This window comes from Acomys russatus, chromosome 13 (assembly GCF_903995435.1).
Source record: "Acomys russatus chromosome 13, mAcoRus1.1, whole genome shotgun sequence".
Classification (NCBI taxonomy): Eukaryota; Metazoa; Chordata; class Mammalia; order Rodentia; family Muridae; genus Acomys; species Acomys russatus.
Genome location: NC_067149.1, coordinates 13,450,537 through 13,472,027, shown reverse-complemented (window position 1 = coordinate 13,472,027; position 21,491 = coordinate 13,450,537). Strand labels below are relative to the sequence as shown.

The 21,491-nt window shown below is 56.5% G+C and overlaps 1 protein-coding gene across 1 annotated transcript; it reads left to right on the top strand.

Annotated features, from left to right (window-relative positions):
• Positions 1-5,380: 5,380 nt before the first annotated feature.
• Positions 5,381-19,894, top strand: LOC127197097 (cytochrome P450 26B1). The gene is made up of 6 exons (XM_051154821.1): positions 5,381-6,219; positions 9,545-9,769; positions 16,969-17,244; positions 17,450-17,605; positions 18,812-19,096; positions 19,433-19,894. The coding sequence occupies exons 1-6, from the start codon at positions 6,016-6,018 to the stop codon at positions 19,823-19,825; spliced, it is 1,539 nt and encodes a 512-aa protein (XP_051010778.1). The 5' UTR covers positions 5,381-6,015; the 3' UTR covers positions 19,826-19,894.
• The last annotated feature ends 1,597 nt before the right edge of the window (positions 19,895-21,491 follow it).

Genomic DNA, 21,491 nt, shown 5'->3' with positions numbered 1-21,491 from the left:
GAATGGGAAAATTTCCACTTCTCCAAAATAATTCCTCCTGGGCAAAATGTCTGGAGCTAAGGCCTGTCCAGGTGAGAAGTGCGGTGGGACTTGGCTGCCTACCCGGGGTAGAAGAGAAAGTCCTTCCGCAGAGGGCTGTAGGTGGGCGGGTGAGGGGTCCCTTCTAGCCGGGCCTATCTGTGGAGTTGGGAGTGAGTGAGGAGTCAGGCTTCTACTAGGTTGAACCTTTCACACATGGTCTGTTATGTGTGTGTGTGTGTGTGTGTGTGTGTGTGTGTGTGTGTGTGTGTGTGTATTTTTTTTAATCCAGAAAATAGCTGAAAGTACCTGCATGTAGATGCAGGGTGAGGGCAAGTCTCCTGTAAGGGCCTGAGAAGAAGAAGAAAGGCCTGAGGGATAAATCGGCAGCAACTGAATTGGGCTTGGTAGTAGTGGTCATGGCCAGCAGGAAGGCACCTCCAAAGAGGCTGGGAGCTGGTGGGGTTCCAGCAGGTGGTAATTTTGAAGGGGCTGTTGAGTTCTCTTCACAGCCAGACAACCCATGTCCAGGAGTGGAGCCTTTAGGTCTGTAGGCTTTAGAGGTGCAATCCCTGACCCTTGGGGGTGATTTTCACAGCAGCTTGGACAGAAGGGGCCCAGGCCCTGCCTCAACAGCAAGGCCACACTAATGCAATGTCCTCTAACCCGTCCTTGAGTTTCTGGGCACCAGCGGGCAACCACTGGCCTTGAGGTGCCCTTTCTGCAGGAGAGCACAGAGAGATAGGAAGGTGGGCAAAGGCTGGGAGAGGAACAATGGGGCAAGAGTGGGAATCCAGGGTGGCAGCAGGGGGGGCGTGGGGGGCGCCTAGCTTCTTGTCAGCAGAGGCTTCAGTTCCCACCCATGCTCTGCAGGAGGGTCTGGGGAGACCCTGCTGCCCCTGAGCGTTTACAGGCTCAGGACTCAGGCTGTGGGACTCAGGCTGTGAAAGGACCCTCAGAACAGAAACAGAGCCAGTCTGGGACCCTGGAGAAAGGAAGCGGGACTTTCCAAGAGCTCCTTGGGGGCAGGGGCAGGCGGAGGAGACCTCTGGGGGATGTGACCGCTACTCTTATTGTTCCTACAACATTGTCCCCAGACAGCTGGGAGACACTAGGTGGACCCAGTTGGGTGTTTAAGTGCCCAGTCCTGCTTCCCACCCACCAGTGCCTGGTCTCTTTGTCCCATTGCCTTCCTCCTGCTCCCAATTTTACTTGTCTCTGGCTAGAGAAATGAAAAGTTTTAGGGCGAAGAAATTGAAGCATCAACTGGGGGTGGTGGGGGCGGGGTGGAATCTGGGCCTAAACTATGCAAATTGAGTATAAAATGGAGGATTTTCCTCCATTCAACAGAAGAGTGTCCCAACTCGGGGAATATGTTCCTGTTCATAAAAAAAGGAAATAGAGCAAAGTGAAGGGCAGTTTTTCTCATCAAACAAATATACAAATCCCTCTTTCAAAAAAGCCAAAAACCACTGCCAACAAAACAGTGTTCCTTTGCAGCCCTGGGTGCAGTGTGCACAAGGGACTTGTTGGACACTCAGGAATATACACAGAGGAGCGTGTGATAGGGTGCTGTCCTCACTTTGTGAGTAGGAAGCTGGAGACACGCAACCATCCTGGTAGCTCCATGTCCTTAGGACTGGGGCTTGAGACTGTCTGTGACTGTGCTGGGATATCTTGAGCCGCAGAGGAATTTGCCTCCCCCCACTCCCCCACCCCCACCCCCACCCCTGTCTTCAGTCTCCAACACTACTGAAGGCCTACCTTCCATATTCTCAGGCCCAGCCACCAAGCCTTACAATTGTCACCCAGGCAGAACTTCTATTGGCACAGTGTTTCTCCCCACCCCCCCCACCCCACCCCCACTGAGGCCCCAGTCTACTCTGGCTGATTTCAAAGTGCCTGGAGTGTTCTGGAGACACTCCCTGCATCCAGGCTTCCCAGTACTGCAGGCAAGAGTTGGAGCCCTACGTGTACCTGTGTGCGTGGGCTGTGGGAAAGGTTTTGGGAGTGTAGCTGCTGTTAGCAGCACTGGCCTGGATGGGGAGGGTTCTCATCTGAGGACAAGCTGATGGAGTGAGGTTCTAGATGGCGGAAGTGTTCTGACCTAGAGCCCTAGCCTGCCCCAGGAGCCTTATGGGTTGAGATATTGCCTAGGGGCAGTTTGTAAAGGAGGTGCTGGCCTCTGTAGCCGAAGGTGGACCTGGAAATGCTTGTCTGTACAGAGAGACACACCCCCGGGGGTCAGAGTCAGTATGTCTCAGTGATCAGGATGAAGGGTTAATCTGGTCAAAGGTTTGTTTTAGGGCAGGGTTGTAGACCAAGCCTCCATCTGGCCTGAGCGTGAGAAGTCCACTCTAGGCACTAACAGATTCCTCCCCCCTGTGAGCATGGCCAGCAAAGGTGGCTTTGGGCCTCTTTTTGTGCAGCCAGCTTCTTTGCAAGTTCTGTCAGATGCAGCAGTCCCTCTGCAGCACCTCCAGGAAGCCTTGTGTACCTGCTGCAACTTGCATTCCTACCGCCCTGCTCCTCGGTGCTCACTGGGACCCGAAGAAGGAAGCTTCCTAATAGGAAGCTCTGCTGCTGTTGCTGTGGGGCCCTGTGTCCCCCGAGAACATCCCCTGGGACTGACCGCACTTGGCAGCTCCACAGCACGGAGTTAGGATTCCCTCCACATTCCCTCCCCACTCCACACTTGAGTGGGAAGAAAAGCCAGGCAAAGGAGAGCAAAAGAATCCTCAAAACCAAAGAGTGGGGGCACAGTCCTGGGAAAGGTGGACTTTTGACCCCAGAGTGGGCAGGTCCTGTGGATTGGGTTTGGTAGCGTAGAAAGAGGCTTTTTTCTTTCTTTCTTTCTTTTTTTTTTTCTGGCCACGGACAAGGATCTCGTGTGTATGCCCTAGGATAGGTTTGGTACCTTCCTTCATGCAGCCTCGTTGTGAGCCTCTGTGTGGCTGTGTTCATATCCCTCTGCCCACAGATAGTTGGCCCTGTGGTGGGTTTTCCCTTAAGGTCATTTTGCCTGTTTCGTTGCCTGCTGGGAACCTGGTCACATTCATAGAATGCTTCAAGATATCAGGGTCCCCTCCAGACTTCCCCTGCTACACTCTGCCCCACCCCCACCCCCAGGTGGGAAGACAAGAGTAACAGCAGCCTTGCTGCTCTTGGTTACCAAGCAGTCCTGTAAAGTAAAATTTCCTCTAGGCAAACACTGCCCAGATCTCTATTTCTGGGGTCACAGTGATCCTGGGAGGACTTATTTTGTGTCTCAGTTCCAACTGTCCTGTTGGGGCGGGCAGCCTAAAGGACCTTAAACTCAGCCCCTGGAAATGGCCTTTAAGCTGGCTCTTTGAAGCCAGTCCTAAGCTAGGAAAAGGCGAGAAGCTAGGAGTCTCCTGCAGCTGTAGTACTAAAACTATCCACCAGGTGGGGTTCCAGGGCAGAGAGTGAGCGCGGAGCTGACCCAGAGCTAGCAGCAGGAGCCCGGCTGCGAGAGCCCGGCTGCGAGAGCTCGGCTGGCCGCGTCAAACCTCGGTGGCAGCGCTCCCCTGGCGAGCGACAGCTCACAAGCGCGCATCTTAGACGCTCTGGCACATTTCTGCTAGCGAGGTCTTAAGCAGATTCTATACTGGATGCAGGAGACTATTAGCAGGGTATGGTGGATTAGCTTCGTTTACATGTCCAGCGCCCTAAACCACAGGTGGAGGGTATAGGATGATTTATTATTAACATTACTATTTGCTCTGGGAGTGTGAGAGTGGAAGGGAAGACAAGAGGGCTGGGGAAAACCCAGAGGCAGCGGGTAGGGAGAGCTTCGCACTACTCAGGCAGATGTCGGGCTGGTATACACAGATAGCTTCATCTAGGGTTCTCAGGAGAGACCATATAGCAGGCAGATCCATGGATGCACAGACGCCTAAGGCTCTGAAGAGACTCCCAAACGCACTTCTCTCCACGAACGTCGGGTCGACGTCAGGTGGGAGCACAAGCAGGTGCGGACGGCTCCGGCTCCGAGCCACGCTCATACCTCACATAGGCACACACTCTGGGCTCTCTGTAGCTAGCTCTGGGAAGGTGGCCGTGCTCACAGGCGTGCTCATTTATTGGAACGTATCAATGAACGTTTTTGTACGGGACTCCTGTGGCCTCCGGGTGCAGGGGCCACCGCTTTTGTCTCAGGAGCTGGACACTTTCCGGGACCAGCACTGCTGTTAGGACGACCGCTGGCTCTGTTTGAGTGTGTGTGTGAGTGTGTGTGTGAGTGTGTGTGTGTGTGTGTGTTGTGGTGGGGTCCTCGGAGGTGTTAGAGAGGAGTTTAGCATTGTTGCCCCAGGACGCACACCAGACGTTGGAGGGTAAGAGCCATGTGAACCTTGACAACGGAGATTTGTAGATGCAGATATTAGAAACGAGGACCCTGGCTAGACTTGGCAGTTAGGAGGACTCTGCTGGATCACGCGGGATCCCGAGGGATGGGGTATCAGTAGAGACTTCTGGCAACCCCCAATTAAGGGGGACAGTCAGACAAGGACTGTCCCTGCGAGGACAGCCTGAAGCTGGAGACCGGATTCGGGAACGCAGGAGGGAGAAAAAGCGGGAGCGAAGTAGCTTAGTAGCCAACCTGGCACAGAATGCTCACCGCGTGCGCTCGTGTGTGTGTGTGTGTGTGTGTGTGTGTGTGTGTGTGTGTGTGTGAGTGTGCGCGCGCACGCGTGTGTATGCTCTCTCTCGCGTGCGTCTCATCTCATCCGTCTGTAGGTGCTGGACTCGGCGAGACGCGGGCGAGAAGGAAGAGAAGGCGCGAGGTGAACTGAGTTTGATCCTGAGGCGCCTACAAGTGGGTCCCCGGCGGGCTGCGGGCGGGGCGGCTGGGCGGGAGGCCGGCGGGAGCTCACACGCTCGGCAGCCGGCCGGCCTCTCACCACGCCTCCCGCTTTGTGAGCGCGCCCAGGGGGGGTGCTGGCCGCGCGCCCACGGCTCAGCCTCCCGCCTCTATATAAACACACGCATCGCCTTGCCTTGGATCAAATCAGATTGAGAGACGCTTTTCAAACCACCAGTCCTGAAGTCCTGCCTCCTGCTTTCCCTCTCTTTCATCCCTTTTTTTGCCTTTCTTTCTTTCTTTTTACCTCCCTCATCTCTTTTCTTTTCCCCAACAGCAACTCCAGAGCCGAGAGACTGCGTCCCGGGACAGACTGCCTTTTCTTAATTGATAGATAGCCGGGCTCCAGCTTTCCACCTCCTCCCCCCCAACCCCACCCTGCCTCACCCCTCCCTCCCGCCGCCGCCGCCCCAGAGCCCGCCCGGGGCTCTGTAGCCGGCTGCGTCCCTTCCCGGCTGCGGCCAGCCGACTCCGCAGTCGCGCTCGGGCCAACGCGCCCGCCTCTCCCTCCTCCCGGTGCCGTGGCCGCTCCAGCCTCTGCACTCGCCTCATCTGGGGAGCCTTCTCCCAAGCCCCTAAAGTTTCTGGGTTCGTTGGAATTTTTGGATTCTGATTTTTTTCTTCTTCTTATGCACCTAGGAATTTTGAAGAAATACTTTTGATAAATTGACCTCACTTTCCGCTAGCTCTCGGGTCCCCTTCTTTTTGCCCCCCTCGCCTTGAGCAGGGAAGAGGCTTCCGAGAGACTCCTGGTGGATAAAGTTTTCCAAAGTTTTTCCGAGTGTGATGGTTGCGGGGAGAGCAAGCTCACCACTTTGACTCGGCTCCATCTCACCTCCCCAGAGCAGCCCTAAGCCCGCATAAAGGGACAAACAAACAAACAAACAAAGTTACACCTCGAGTTGCCTCGTGTCTCCTCTATTCTTCCAGGCAGTCTTTTTCCTCCCTCTCCTCGATCATCTCGCAGCCTCCAACCTTCCCTCAGCCCCATCTCCTAGGTTTCGCCAGGGGTGCCAGGACCCCGGCCGCAGCCTCCCCTCCCCCGTCACTCTGGTCCAGCCCTCCCCTCCCCCGTCGCGGCCAGCACAGCCAATCCCCCCCCAGCGGCCGCCAACATGCTCTTTGAGGGCTTGGAGCTAGTGTCGGCGCTGGCCACCCTCGCCGCGTGCCTGGTGTCCGTGACGCTGCTGCTGGCGGTGTCGCAGCAGCTGTGGCAGCTGCGCTGGGCTGCTACCCGCGACAAGAGCTGCAAGCTGCCCATCCCCAAGGGCTCCATGGGATTCCCGCTCATCGGAGAGACCGGCCACTGGTTGCTACAGGTAAGCGCGCCCTCGCCCAGCTGCTCCTGGAGTCCGCAAGCCGCGGGTGCCCGGACAGGGGGCGCCGGTAGCTCGGACACTCGGGCGCTCGGACGCGCTGGGTCCCGCCCCGCCCCTTCCCTGCCTCAGTCGGCTGCGCCTGGGTTTCCCCAGCTCGCTAGCAGCGCGGTCGGGAGACTTTCCGCGCCGATTGAGCTAGTTCAGAGGGGGTCGGCAGCAGAGAGGGCTCCCAAGTGTGATGCTCCTGTGCTGCGGACGACCTAGCAGGAGTGCGCGGAGAGCGCTAGGGAACAAGTCTGGAGGGGCGTCGCTTAGCTTTCGCCTCTGTCTTTGAGCCCCAGTGGATATTAGCGTCCTACCTGCCTGGGCGTGAAGAGGTAAAGGAAGAGCCGGCCTTTGGCACCTTAAATGGCCCAATTGAAAACCTAGGCAGCCTCCTGCAGTGTATTCAGCTCAGGTACAATCTGGCTGGTACTTACAACTCTAACACACTCTCCCTCCCTCTCCCCCCCTTCTCTCTCTCTCTCTCTCTCTCTCTCTCTCTCTCTCTCTCTCTCTCTCTCTCTCTCTCTCTCTCTCTGTGTGTGTGTGTGTGTACGTACACGCACATCTGCATCTGTGTCTGTGTGTTGTGGTGGGAGAGAAAGAAGGTAACCTAAGGGAAATTCAAGGCAGCATTGCAAGAGCTCTCAGCTTTCGGGGAAAAGGGTCTGTTTGCTTATTGGGTGGAGACAGTTTAGCAGAGGAAAACTGGGAGAGGTATGCAAGAACGCAGAGTGTGCCTATGCAACTGGATGTCTCACAACTCCACTCTGGTGACAATTGGGTCCAGGTGCGTTGAGGACCAGACCCAGGTAGGTAGCAGGCAGATTAACCTGGATTTAACCTCGTCCCGTGCTAGGCAATCGCTTTTGCAATTTGATACATCCCAGGTTTTTTTGTGTGTGTATGGGGGGGGGGGTGCACCTCTGGAGTCACTGCGGAAAGTGTGTTTGTCAGATGGGTGCTCTCGGACTTTAGGGGCAGCCTGGATATCCTGAAACAGACAACCCCCAACCCTTTCAGAGGAGAAGTGAAAGGTGAGCGCGTGCGCGCGCGGACCTATGGGTTCGGACGTGCGAAAGCTTGGCTTGAAATTAATAGACGCGTGCAGTCCGTGCGCATGAGCGCTCGCACACTCACACACATCACCGCCCCGGTCGGGGGCCGAGTGACAAGAGATGAGTCTGTTTTGAGGGGTTTGGGAGGTGCCTTTCTCCTGGATCTTTCGGTGCCCCACAGCCGGACCATCTCTTCGGGGTGTTGCTTATCCAAACGGGTGGGGTTCACTTCAACCAATCGGATCTTCCTACCAGACAAACTCTCTTTCGCCAATTTCTCCACATTTAAAGGGTTAATTGTGGCGGAGGTAGAAGCTTTTGCCCAAAATTTAGAAAATAAAAGAGCTCAAGTGGGCAACCTTTCCCTCCTGTTTAAGGCAAATCTTCAGAACCACCATTCCCATCCAGTTTCCTGACCTGCCCCTCCCCCATATCCCTTGCCACTTTTCTCAATCTCACTAGGGCCCTTGTGGGTGTGGTGCAGCCAGCACAGAAGTTAGAGCTGCGCTCTTTGCCTGGGCATCGGCGCCCCTGGGGGTCTGATCCCCAGGGAGGAGGGACTGTGGGTGCAGAAGGGGTTAAAGTGAACCTTCCGAATCCGGTATTTTTTTCGGAGTAATTTATCAGATTTTACGGAGGACCTCCAAGGGCTCTCGGTTTCCACTAAGCACCATCTAAACAGAGCCCAGGGCTAAAAATACATTTTTGTATAAATTGGACTCGCGGCCCGAACGGCCGCCCCTATGAAAGTCCTCTTTGTGAAGACTGTGGAAACGGCGGACAAATAACTCTTTATTAAAGCCACAAAAAACGCACTTTAATTATAGTTAGGCAGATCAGAGGCGGGGGTGGGGGCGAGGCGGCGGCGACCTCGGAAAATTCACAACCCAACTTTTGTGTCGAAAGAAAAGAAAAACAGAGGAAAAGACGAGAGAGGAGAGACGGAGTGAGACCGAGCGAGGGAGACTGCACGGCAGACGAGGACGGGAACCCCGCTCCGCGCCCCCCTCTGCCGCACCCCACCTCCGCCCGGACTTCTCTTAAAGGAGCCGGCGCCGTCTAAGCCGGCGTCTGGATGGGGGCGTCCCCAACTCGGCCCCTCCAGGCGGCGCGGGGGTCCCGGCTCGTTCCTGTCGCGCGCCGGGCCCTGAAGCATGTGGAAAAGCCATTAGGAATCTGGGTTCTGTAGTCACTTTTCGCATCTGGGGCGTGTTCACTTCTAACTGGAGTATAGTTTCCTTGGGGGAAAGGAAAGTGAGAAGGGGGGCAAACCCAGGAAAGGGGAGCCTTCTGTCTCCGGGTAGAGGGGCCGACGCGTCCCTAGAAGACCACGACTCAAAGGCGAGATTCCCCGGCCGCAGCTCTGTAGGCCCACTTGAGAGAATGGACAGGTGGTTCCCTGCCCCATTGCACCGGGTGCGCCCTGGAGGGAGAAGGGTTAAGGCGGGCTGGGTGGCGAATGCGACCAAGGTTTCCTGCACAGGCCGCTTGCCAGTGGTACACAGAGCTCGGCTAGGGGCCCAAGATGGGCCCCATCTCAACGTCCCTCAGAAGCACCTTCCCGGAGCTCCAATACCAAATTTCAGGGCCGTGACGAAAGTCTGTCCTAGTTATTCCCAGGACAAATGCTTCAGTGGAGTCGTGGCTCTGGGCCCAAGACTCCACCCTGCGGAGCCCACGGAGGGCCACACCGGAGCAGAGAGGAAACTCCAACCCTCATCTCTGGGGACAGCCTCCGGGCACGCACAACTCGCCGCTATAAATAATCTTTGGCCTGCGGCCACCCCGCGGGGTCTCGCCAGCCCGTGGCCTGAAGCCTGGAAATATTTATTCCGAGAGGCTCCGCCGCGCAGGGGTGGGGGAGCAGGCTCCAGCTTCAGGTTCAGCCGTCGGGGATACACACATCACCCCTGCCCCGAAAGTCATTACTAAAAGCAGCTTTCCGTGGGTGCCCCTGCATCTCGGTCCTCCCGTATTATTTATTACCCTCTAGGCCCCACTTCCCAGTCCTAATGCACGCCGTGAAAAATAAAACCTGTAAGAGTGTGTGGTGTGATGTGTGTGTGTGTACGCCCGCGCGCCCGCGCGCCCGCGCGCCCGCGCGCCAGTGTTTTGAATGTTGGGAACGACAGGGACCCAGTGGCCTTTGGCTAGGGTGGGGCAGGATGCAAAGGCCCCACGGGTCTTCTGTGAGCCCTGAGAGGCTTCTGGTGTGGCTCCCGCAGGGTTCTGGCTTCCAGTCGTCGCGCCGGGAGAAGTATGGCAACGTTTTCAAGACACACTTGCTGGGACGGCCGCTGATCCGAGTGACCGGTGCGGAGAATGTGCGCAAGATCCTACTGGGCGAACACCAGCTAGTGAGCACCGAGTGGCCGCGGAGCGCACGCGTACTGTTGGGCCCCAACACGGTGGCCAATTCCATTGGCGACATCCACCGCAATAAGCGCAAGGTAAGAGCTCGGACTCTTGCCTTAGGACCACCTTCCTCGGGTAAAGAGCACAGAAACCTGAGCTCAGCTGCCTAGACGGTTTCATGGCCAAATTCGGGCTGTGCTTGGGCCTCTCTGATTCACCTTTTGGCTGTCCCGCTGCACGGTGGACACCATTACGGGTAGTGGGGCCACCCTGGGGATGGTCTGGACAAAGCTTGTATGTGTGGGGTCTGCAGTGATGGATGCCGTCGCTCAGTGCACCACCAACCCACTGGGAAAAAGAAGGAGGCGGGGCGGGCGGTCGTTCCACTCCGCATTCCCCACCCCCTATTTCTCAAAGTTTCCCCCAGGAAAGCTCCAAAGATTGACCGAGCTAAAAACCAAACCTGGCCTGGCAGCCATGAGTCTCATGGAAGGCGAGTCTGTCCCATGTTGCGGGACTGGAGACACCCTGTGGGCAGCGGTCTTCCGGCCTAGCCAGGGGAATAGATTGGGTGGGCATGGGCCCCTGCTGTAGCTGGAACGCAGTGCGGCTAGGGAAGGGAAAGAGGTAGGGGCACAGTCTAGGTGCGCTGAAGTTCAAAGCGCACCCACTCTCCACAAAGAGGAAGAGAAAGTGGGTGTTTATCCGGTGGATTTCCCGAGCTAGAGCAGAGGCGCTCAGCAGGCGAGCCAGCGCGCACGCAGCACGCCTCCCCGCCCCCTCCAGCTGCGCCGCCGCCACCGCTGGGCTGGGAGCGCGGGCGGCACGTGCAGTTTGAACTGCAGTAACCCGAAGGCTGAGCCGGCCGGCGGGCGGGGCGCCGGCCTTGGGCTGGAAGCCGCCAGAAGGAAGGCTGCAAGGCTCCTGCACTCTGTTTTTTCCATTGGGTCAGAGGACTCGGTCAGGTTTGGAACCTAAAAAGAAGAAAGGGGGGGCCTTTTGCCTCAGGTAGGGCCTATGGAACGAGGGATAGGGGAGGGGAGAGAGGGGACCTTGACTTTTGCCAGCAGCCCCCCTCTCCCCCTGCTAGGTAGTCTGGGTGACTGGGGAGCATCGGGGCATTCACTGATGCAGCCTCTGGGTTTTGATTGTCTCTGAACAGCCCTGTAAGGGTCGTTCTCCTTGATAGGCACAAGAGGGGCGGGGAAAAAAAATCAAAGAAAAGTGTGCAGGTCTCCCAAGATTTCTACAGAAAGGCTTCGAAGGCCTGACTGGTTGCTGGAAGCAGTTAAGACAGCTTGCTGGCAAGTGGGGGAGGGGCTGGGGGCAGTGTTCCCCCCCCCTTTAGTCTCTGAGACTCCATCAAAGCTTCTTTGCAGGAAGCTGAGAGAAAGAAAGAGCCCAGACCTTGGGGAGCCTAGCTCCAAGTCGGTGACTGCTTCCTCACTTTCTTTCCAAGGCTTGCTGCAGAAGGGACCTCAGAGTGAGACGTGAGCCAGCCGCACTACCAGGTCTTACCTATTGGGGCTGCAGGAAGCTGGGGGGAGGGGGCCAAGGTGAGGAAAAAGGCTTGACCAGGACAGGGGGCATGCAGGGCGGGGCTACCGGCTTGGCAAACGCCTTGGAAGCTCACACTCTCACCCGCCTCATTTTCCCCCTCTGGCTTCCAGCCCCAGGTGGGAGGGGGGTCCATTTGCAGACAAGGGGACAAGTGCCAGAGGAGGCACAGGATAAAGAGAAATCTGATGAGGTGGGAAACCGCAGCTGGTACTAGAACTCTAGTGCTGTGGCTCACGTCTGAGCCGGCCTTCTTGGAGGTGGAGAGCGGTCTAGCACATATTGTGCCATGCGCCACAAACAAAACACAGAGGGCTTTCTGTGCACCTGCCTGCGTGAGTGGGGTCCTTCTCAAGTCATCCTACGGGGTGATCCACCAGCCTGAGTTTACTGAATTTCATACGTGCTAAGAATCGGGGAAACTTGACCCTTGTCCTCAGGAAGGACATGACCCTTGTCTTCACGGGGCCGTGTTCCTAAATGTCCCTGTTGCTTTGAAGAGAGTCAGTCTTGAAGCTGCAGAGCCTGGAGGGCAGCATGAGGGTTTTGCAGCTCACATGGCAGCCAGGGCCGTGACCCAGCCTGGTTAGGATGAACATGATGGAAGTGGGGCCCAGGTGTGCTGGGCAGGCGGGGTGAGAACCAGGAGACTCACTGTTTCCATTGGGGTGGGTGACCACCTCTTCTCTGGGAGGTCTAACCAGATGTGTGGGGAGAGGGCTCCTCACAGCCATCACCGCATGCACTCCACATGTTCGCCCTGGCTGCCCTGGTGGTCTAGGGCTAGCGGGAGTGCTGCAGCCATGAGAACTCCAGAGTGTGTTGTCGTCGTCCCCCGCCCCCACCGCACCCCCAGGCTGATTGCATCACCTGTGAAAGCCAGGCTACAGACCCCCCCCCCCATCTCCTCCTTTGGAATGCCTCCCAACCTGGGGCAAAGGGGTCTATCTTACAAGACTATACGGAGTGGCTGTCCTACTGCCCAGGGGTGGAGTCTAGTTGAGAAAGTGGGTACAAGAAGACACACACATGAATTAGTACTTCTTGAAGCCTTTGCTCACCAGCCCCATTTTCTCCGTGCTTTTGTAGATGGGGCTGGGTCTTGGCACTGAGAGACTAGGAGCTTCACTGTGCCAAACAGGGGACCCGATCTCCCCTGGAGTGGCAAGACCCCAGAGTAGATTTCCTGCCCAGTAGGTGAGCAGAGCCTAAAGTCGTCCATGGTAATAGAATCTTGGGGGAGGGGAGGCCAATCCCACCCCACTGGCCTCTGGGTGCTTCTGGCTCATTACACAAGCTGTAGCCATAGACATACCTATATGGATCTAGCCTTGGCTCAGGGCAGAAGCTCCAAGCTGATTCAGGTGGGCAGGAGGGTAGCCGCAGGGGAGCAAGCCTTTGTCCTGCTAGATGAAGTCTTTCACCCAGAATTTAATGTAGCTCCAGCAAGTGGGGCCCAGGGGCTGCCGAGGAGGAGGAGGAGGAGGAGGAGGAGGAGGAGGAGGAGGAGGAGGAGGATGGCAGGAGTGGATCTCTTTGAAGGTCAGTGGGGGAGGAAGCCCAGGACAGCTGCCAGGGTGTCTGGGTGTGGGTGCCTCCCTTGCTTGCCCTTGGGTAGGGTAGCAGGCATGGTGAGTGTGGAGGCTTCTGTTCTCTCCTTCCTTTGCGTGTCCTCCTCCTGATCTGGAGAGGGGTCCAGGGCTCTGATGTCTCCTTGCAGTCCCTCTTGATCCCTCTGCTGGCCCTTCACCTGCCAGCTTAGGAAGGCAAATGTGTCCCTTCCTTGGTGGGGAGGGGGGGGCGGGCTAGAGTCTTTTCTGGCCCTAATGTCAGCCATTATAGTCACCCTGGGCTCCCCAGGCCCAAAAGATTGGCATGAAGTAGGAGCCTTGAGGGTACTACCACGGAGTATGGGCAGTCACCGTACCGTATGACCTCTTCCTGAGTGGACCTCAGCTTTCCAAAGCGGTTTTGTGGCTGGAAGGTGGTAAGCCATTGGATAGCCAGTTGCTTCTCTACCCTTCCAGGACTTTGGTTGGGGTCTGCGCAAGAGTTTAGGTAGGAGGATACAGACACACATGGGGATGGGCATGTGTAGGTGGGGAAAAAGGATGCCTGGTCCACCCTCTCTGACCGGAAGTGATGAGAGAAGACAGCCCTAGGTGAAGGGGAAGCCAGGTGGCATTGCAGGCAGCTGGAGAATGACACCTTCTTTGGTTCCCCTCCTTACTGGAGTCGCCCCTATGCAGACCACTGCCTGCCTTCTGTTATTCTTTCCGCTTGGCTGGGTGGCCCGCCTGGCCCCCACCCCTCCTGGGCAGCAGCTTCCATTCCTCCTCTTCCCCAGCTGAGTCACTGGCTGGGCGGTGGGTTCCCTCTAAAGCCCTGACCACTGCTGTGGCTGCCCATCGCTTTGCCCATCCACCCTCAACTGCCAGATGATCAGGCGGGTACTGCTCCTGGGGGAGCTGTGGGATTTCACCAAGGTGGCCTCCCATCCCAGAGACAGTAGATTAGGGGTGAGAGGAAGTCTGGCTGAGAGAGATGACATCTGTAAGAACAGTTAGAGGGGGTGTAGGCTTTGAGGAGCCCAGGTGAGCATTCCAGGCCCTATGCTGTCAGGTTTCATTCAGGGAAGAGAGAGGGAAAAGGTGTAGGTAACTAAGAGGGCCCGGGAGTGTTCTTCAGGCCGTCTTGTGATTCTATGGGTACTCTGGGGAGGGTGTTCTGAGGTCTCCCAGGACCCCCTTTCCTTGCCCTCCTTGAACCCATTCCTTGCAAAGTCCATACCTATGCCTTGATCTTCAGAGCTGTATCAGGGCCTGGCTGGTTCCCATGGACCTTTGTGTGGCATTCTTGGCTTCATTTTGGGAATTCCCAGGGAAGACCCCATGAAAGACAAAACGGCCTGGCCACTGTGCTGCCTGTGGTCAGGGCCAGGGCTCCTGGGCCAGAGCCTTCGGCACATTGAGCTGCTCCCGGGAACCCTCCCCTGTGTCCCAGGCCTGACCCCAGTGGCCAGCAGCCTCAGATCCAACAAGCTGGTGAGGCCCAGGCTTCTCCCCACCCTGGCAGGCACCTCTGCCTGTCATCCACAGTGGCTGGTGGTTTCTGGGCTGCCTGGCTTTGGGAAGTGCCCGCCTTGTTCACCCTGGGCACAGACCCAGAGATGCAGCCTTGGCATCTTCCCAAAGCCTGGGAGGCCCTGTGTCTCTAGAGCAGCTGACAGCATAGGCAGGGCCGAGGACTTGGTGACTCTGAGCAAAGGTCCCCTGCTAGAATGCCGGCTACCAGCCTTTGTTTGGTTTTCTCCGTGCCTGTGCTTTTTCCATCTTTTGGAAGGGGGCAGGAGGAAAGGCTCCAAGGAGAACTGAGGAACTTCGGTGTGGAAAGGGACTTTAAAACATCTAGATGGGGCCAGATGGAGCTCTTCATAAAACCCAGAGGAGCAGCAAACAGAACCTGGGCTTTCACTCCTCCTTTCGGGGGCCCCAGGAGGAGTGTGGCCATCTTTCCTAGCCTTGTCCACCACCCCTTCCCACTTGGAGGCAAGTTTGAATCCCCTACCGTGGAGTTCCTTGCTCAGGCCCAGATCCTCCCTGAATCCTTTGGTTGTCTTTCTGGGCTGTCCTTGCCCTCCTGTGCCCCTCAGGCCAGAGAAGTGATTCAGTTAGCTGTCGCTAGAGGGCGCAGAGAGTGTAACCCAAGGGGCACAAGGGGCTTGTGCATGAGCCAAGCAGGAGGGGGTGGGGGGCCTTCTTAGGATGCTCTCCTTTTTACCGGGGCTTCGGGGTAGCCTGTGCCAAGTCCCCCAGAGCCTTGGTGAGGTGTTAGGATGGGGAGCCAGGCTGTATCTAGAGGGCTTAGGTGTCACAGAACGGTGCTTCTGGGAAGGGTTTCATCTTGGGGAAAGTAGAAATAGGTGCTAAGATGCCCTGTGTCCTGAAAGCATCCCAGAGGTCTCTTGAGAAGGTCTCCTATCTTACAGATGAGGAAACTGAGTTCTTCCTTGGGGCAAGTGTCATGATCATGGACACACACTGATCTGGGTGATCCTTCATTGTAAGTTAGGCCCCTGGGTGTGCAATCTCTCCCTCTTGCTGTATCCAGATGGCTTGCTTAGCTTTGGCTGGCCCTGGTGACAGTGGCCTCTATCCTGTCCCTCCTGCCTATGGCATTTTGGAGTCCATATCTCCACTGGGCCACTTCCTACCCCATCCCACTTCTAGGAGCTTGCTGGTTGTCACTATGCCATCCTACCCCTCATAGTGTTTGGTCACAGTGAGCTATTCTCCTGCCTCCCCACTGTGTTTCCTGGTCAACCCACAAAGACCTCGTTTTCTGTTTTCTGTTGATCCTTCTGTTGGTCAGTAGTCACTGAACTTCTGGGGGGTGAGGACCCACTCTTCCACTTTCAGACTCCTTGGCTGAAGGCTGAATCTGTTCCTAAGAATGTCAGGACAAGGTCAGGACAAGACGCAATACAGTCTTCCTCCATAACCCTCTGACCAGAAGAAGCTGCTAAAGCCCTCTTCCAGGAAATTCCCCAGAATCCTCCCCCCAAACTGGGCAAGGTGTGAGTGACCTGGAAGACCTTCTGTCACCCTTGTTCCTCTCTTGGCTGTTCCTTGGCAGCAGAACTGGTCTGGGCAGTAAGGTCCTCTGCCCCTCACTGGCCTCCCTCCCCTCCCTCTGCCCACTGGGAATTGGGGAATGAAAGTGCTATTGTGTGAAAAGGCCGGGCCACTGAAGGGCCAGCACTGTTATTTCTGCAAACCAGCCCTCCCATTAGCCATGCAGGGCACAGGCCAGGAAAATGTTACCTTTTCCTCCATGAGCTGACTGCAGGGGAAATTCTCACATTTACAGTTTGTGCGGTGGTTGTGTTTGGGGGGCAGGCGGGAGGGCTGTGTGCTTGTGTGGTTTTGCACGGGGGTGGGTGGACGTCCTCCCCTGCACTCTAACTCTTTTCCCAGCTCTTGGGGTCGGCAGGGGGCGGGGTGGGGGAGGTGGGAAAAGTGTACCTCCTGTTCTGGACTTGTATCTGAGGATATAAGTAGACCCACAGGCTGTGAGTAAATAAACAAATACCCTCCTTTTCTTGGCCAGAGGATAGTTGTGTGAAAAAACATGTTCCTGTTGGGGTGGAGGCAGGGCTTTGCCCAGCCAATCCGGAGGACGGGTGCAAGGCCAGGAGATGGGAACAGGGACCCTTGATAGTCAACAGGGACCCTAGAAGATGCTCAGAATTAAAGGTCCTTCTGTCTTTGCGATCTCCTGGGTAGAAAGCTATTGCTTGGAGGCCTGGCCATACAATAGATATTTGAGTGGCACGGCCTCTGCACTTCCTAGAGTCTTCTGGGGACTGATGACAGTCTGGGTCCCTAGCAGGTCCTGATTTCCTTCCAGCCATAGTTTCTCTTGCCTGCCATGTACTTCTTTCTGAATTATGCAGTGACTAGACAGTTGTGTTCCATCTCCCCTGACACTTCTGCCAGAGGTCCTGGGACTCAGAAGATAGTCTCTTCAAAGAAGTCCTTTGTGTGGCCCCACCCTAGCCCCTGTGGTGCCCCCAAGGCCAGGAGAGCCTCCTGCTCTCTCACAAACACAGGACAGCACAAAGAAGCAGGGTTGGTGCTCCCACCCCCACCCCCCACCAGGAAGCACAGTAGGAGCAGTTGTGGACAGCATTCCTTGTGGGTGCAGGCCCCTTACTCCCTGCCCCCGGGTTCTTCAGGTCTTCTCAAAGATCTTCAGCCATGAGGCGCTAGAGAGCTACCTGCCCAAGATCCAACTGGTGATCCAGGACACACTTCGAGCCTGGAGCAGCCAGCCCGAGGCCATCAATGTGTACCAGGAGGCCCAGCGGCTTACCTTCCGGATGGCTGTGCGTGTGCTGCTAGGCTTCAGCATCCCTGAGGAGGACCTGGGCCATCTCTTTGAAGTGTACCAGCAGTTTGTGGAGAATGTCTTCTCTCTGCCTGTGGACCTGCCCTTCAGTGGCTACCGGAGGGTGAGTACTCAGGGCCTAGGAAGGGAGGGCACACGAATGCCTTTGGGGTGGGGGAAATACACTGTTGGACAGGCACTGGGATGGAGCACAGGGCACAGGAGCAGACAGATCAGAGCAGAACAGGATGGTCCTGCAGCCTCTCCTGTGGCCCAGAGGCTTAGAAGGAGCCCTGCCTTCAAGAGTGACGGTCCACTTTCCCCCCTAGGGCATTCAAGCTCGGCAAATCCTTCAGAAGGCCCTGGAGAAGGCTATCCGTGAGAAGCTGCAGTGCACCCAGGGCAAAGACTACTCGGATGCCCTGGACATTCTCATTGAGAGCAGCAAGGAACACGGCAAGGAGATGACCATGCAGGAGCTGAAGGTTGGTGGGCAGCTCTCCGCTCCACCATGGAACTCCAGCTCTCGTTTTCCCTCACCCAGAGCAAGAAGGTTGCCTGGCTGCTGCTTTCCCTCAGGCCATCTTTCTGAGCAGCCGTGAGAGTGGCTGCCTCAGGCCCAGTGGTACAATGGTGCTGAGCAGGAAGCAGAGTACTGTCCTTGTCCTTGCTTGAAGGATGCCTGGGGCTGTTCTGTTCACAATAGCATGTGGCTGTGTGCACAGTCCTGGGGGCGGCGAGGCCCCATAAGCTCTATCCTATGCATATTCAGCTCTGTTGGACTATTGGTTTGATCACAATGGGGGCTTCCTCCCTTACAGCTGCTCCAGTGGTGTTTGGTACTCGCGTCCATCCTGCTGCCTGAGCACAGCTGTGCCTTTGTCCCGTAGCCCTGTGCTAGGGCCTGTCCGAGAGCTTCTCCATCCTAGCATTCTGCCCCTACTCCTTAATTGGGGTCTACAGATCTTCCCAGGAAGCTGGGGAGAAGCTTTTGGAACTTCATTAGCAAGTGTCCAGACCTTGGCATGAGAGGACTTCTGGGTTTCACTGTAGTCCCCTCTTAGGTCCTCCTGGCTGCTGCCATGTACTGCTTCTAGATCCTGCCCGCCCACCTGACCGCTAAAAGGCATCCTTCCCTCTTCTGGGGATGGAGGAAGAAGCTGGGGGCATAGATACCTAGTTACTAAGACACACACATACTCACATATGCCTCTCACACACAACATCTCTCTCACATGCACATGCCTCTCACGAATGCATGCATGCACACACATATGTATGTACACACGCTCACACATTCTTCTCTCACACATACACACTTCTCTCTCACACATGCTCACCCCCTTACACACACACACACACACACACACACACAGTACTGAGTCTCTGCAATGCCTTGAGTAGGCCTGCTGGTCAGGAGTCCAACACTGAGCAAGCAGTGACCTTAAGCCCTGGAGCCAGCAGGCCTGTGCTCCTGCTCCGAGTCACAGCAGTGTCTCCAGCCAAGCTAGGGACCAGGCAGTAACCTCCATGAGCCTTTTTGAGAGTAAGTGTTGAGCCTTTTGAGAGCCACAGTGTTGGCAGCCAGGAGGCAGGGCCCAGTGTGGATTTGCTCTGGGGAAACCTAGCAGCAGTAGGTCATCCTAAGTGGCTGCTGCAAAAGGCACAGAACGCCTGTCTCTCCACCGCAGGATGGTACCCTGGAGCTGATCTTTGCAGCCTATGCCACCACGGCCAGCGCCAGCACATCCTTGATCATGCAGCTGCTAAAGCACCCGGCTGTGTTGGAGAAACTGCGGGAGGAGCTGCGGGTCCAGGGCCTGCTGCACGGTGGTGGCTGCCCCTGTGAGGGCACCCTGCGCCTGGACACACTCAGTGGCCTGCGCTACCTGGACTGCGTCATCAAGGAGGTCATGAGGCTCTTCACGCCCATCTCGGGTGGCTACCGCACTGTGCTGCAGACCTTCGAACTGGATGTGAGGCTGGGCCCCATTGAGGGTGGTAATAGGGTGGCTGGGGGCTTTGGCTAGACCCTGGGAAGAGACAGCCATCTTGGGGTCCTTGGCATGGTGGGGGAAGGGGGAGAGGGGGAGAGAATCAGCTTTCAGCCCTGTAGGAGATACTTCACCCCCAAATGCAGGGCGTAATAAAGCCAACTTGCGTGCTACTGTGACCTGTAGAAATGGAGAGTTGAACTAGCACACTGGGGGAGTGCCTTTGGTCAGGAGCAGGCCGTGGACATACAAGATTAGGACAGGTAAGTGGGCTCTTACGGGTCTTAACACCCCACTCCCTGCCTGGTCTTCCTCCAGGGTTTTCAGATCCCCAAGGGCTGGAGTGTCATGTATAGCATCCGGGACACTCACGACACAGCGCCCGTGTTCAAGGATGTGAACGTGTTTGACCCTGACCGCTTCAGCCAGGCACGCAGTGAGGACAAGGATGGCCGCTTCCATTACCTCCCGTTTGGCGGTGGCGTGCGGACCTGCCTGGGCAAGCACTTGGCTAAACTGTTCCTGAAGGTGCTGGCTGTGGAGCTGGCCAGTACCAGCCGCTTCGAGCTGGCCACCCGGACCTTCCCTCGAATCACTCTGGTCCCTGTCCTACACCCCGTGGATGGCCTCAGTGTCAAGTTCTTTGGTCTGGACTCCAATCAGAATGAGATTCTGCCTGAGACAGAGGCCATGCTGAGTGCTACGGTGTAGGTGTAGCCTCACTCTGGTCTCAGCCCAGCCCTGCAGAGGGATGGGGAACAGATAGAAACCTGTGGGGTGGGGAAGGGCTGGGCAGGAGGCCAGCAGCCCCCCTATGTTGTCCTCCTCTGGCCTCTCCTCCCCCCTCCCAGCAAACCCTCCCCAAAGACAAAAGGGTCCCGCCTCCTTCTGACTCCCCCTCTCTCTTGGATCTCCACTGCACCCTAGCTTAGCTCCTGGGACAGGGCCAGGACAGGGCTCTGTGTGTCCCTGACAGTGTTAGCACCAGCTAGTTGAGCTGCAATACATGCTTCCGACCTCTAAATGCTCCCTTACCTTATCCCTTCGTCTTTTGTTAGTGGTCAGATGCCTGTGAAGGCAGGAGGAAGGAAAAGAGAGGCCCTTTAGAGCACTCTTGGATGCCCCGCAACCTGTCTGTTTCCCCTGTCATTGCTCAAATGGTGCCCAGAACAGTGTCATGGCCAGGGCAGGGACTGTCACAGCTTTGATGGGGGCCTGTACCAGCCTAACCAGTTTGGACATTGGAAATTACCTATTGCTGCTATTTGTCTCTCTTCTGACCTTGGGGTAGACAGGAGCCTGTAGGCTTAATCCTCGGCATCATCCTTGGTGGCCCTGGGCAGGCACACTGGCATTCTTCCCCCCATGGGACCAAATGAGCTTCTGGCTATAGCTGGGCTCCCAGCTGCCCACCCCTGCCCCTTAGCTCATATTTATTCACTACACTGAGGTCTGGAGCAACGCTCCCCCCCCATCCCCCACCTGCCAGCCTCTGCCCTAGCTTTCCTTTTTAGGGCTTAGGTGAGGCAAGAAGATGGAGTGGAGGGTTAGCAGGCCTCCTGGGCTCCAGGCAAACGATTCAGTTTAACCTCAGAGTCAGACACCCAGCACCTCTGTCAGGTGTTTTTTGTTTTTTGTTTTTTTTTAAAAAACCACCTCCTGCCAGGCTGTCAAAGCTGTGCACTTGTGGGGGCCACCACTTTCTGTTCACTCACTGCCTGCCCCAGTGCCAGCCTCTTCCCTGGTGAGGACGGATAAGGATACGGGTTCTTCCGAAGGCACTTCTTGTCTTCCCTTCCTTAACCCCCACTCTCTGCCCCTTTGCTCTTGGAAGAATCCCCCAACCCCATGCCACCGTTTGCTATGCCCAGATCAGGGGGTGGGGTAGAGAGGAAATCAGAGATAAAAGAGAGAAGAAGGCGTGCCCTGGGAGCTGCATCGGGTCCTCTGGGCTGCAGGGGAGGCTGAAGCTAGGAAGCCGTGGAGGAGGAGGAGGAGGAGGAGGAGGAGGAGGAGGAGGAGGAGGAGGAGGGCAGGGCATAAGTGATTTGTCTAAAGGGGTTCAGTTGCAGAAAGGCCAGTGGGGCTGGGGGGAGGGGGGACGACTGGCTAGAAGATGAGGGTCTCCTGCCTCTGGCATTTTGAGGGTTGGCCACTCAGGGACTCTCCCGGGAAGGATTTGGAACTCGGGTGAGTCTCTAGGCAATTTCGTCTGTTTCCAGATTCCTTTTTGCTTCTGTTTCCCACCCATTGCTTCCGCATGTTATGAAGGCAGTGAGTCCTTGCCCACATCAACCTGACCCTGGATGGCTGCTGTTACAAGCTTCAGCCATATCTCACCAGCCACGCAGAACATCCTATAAGCCACACTTCCCAC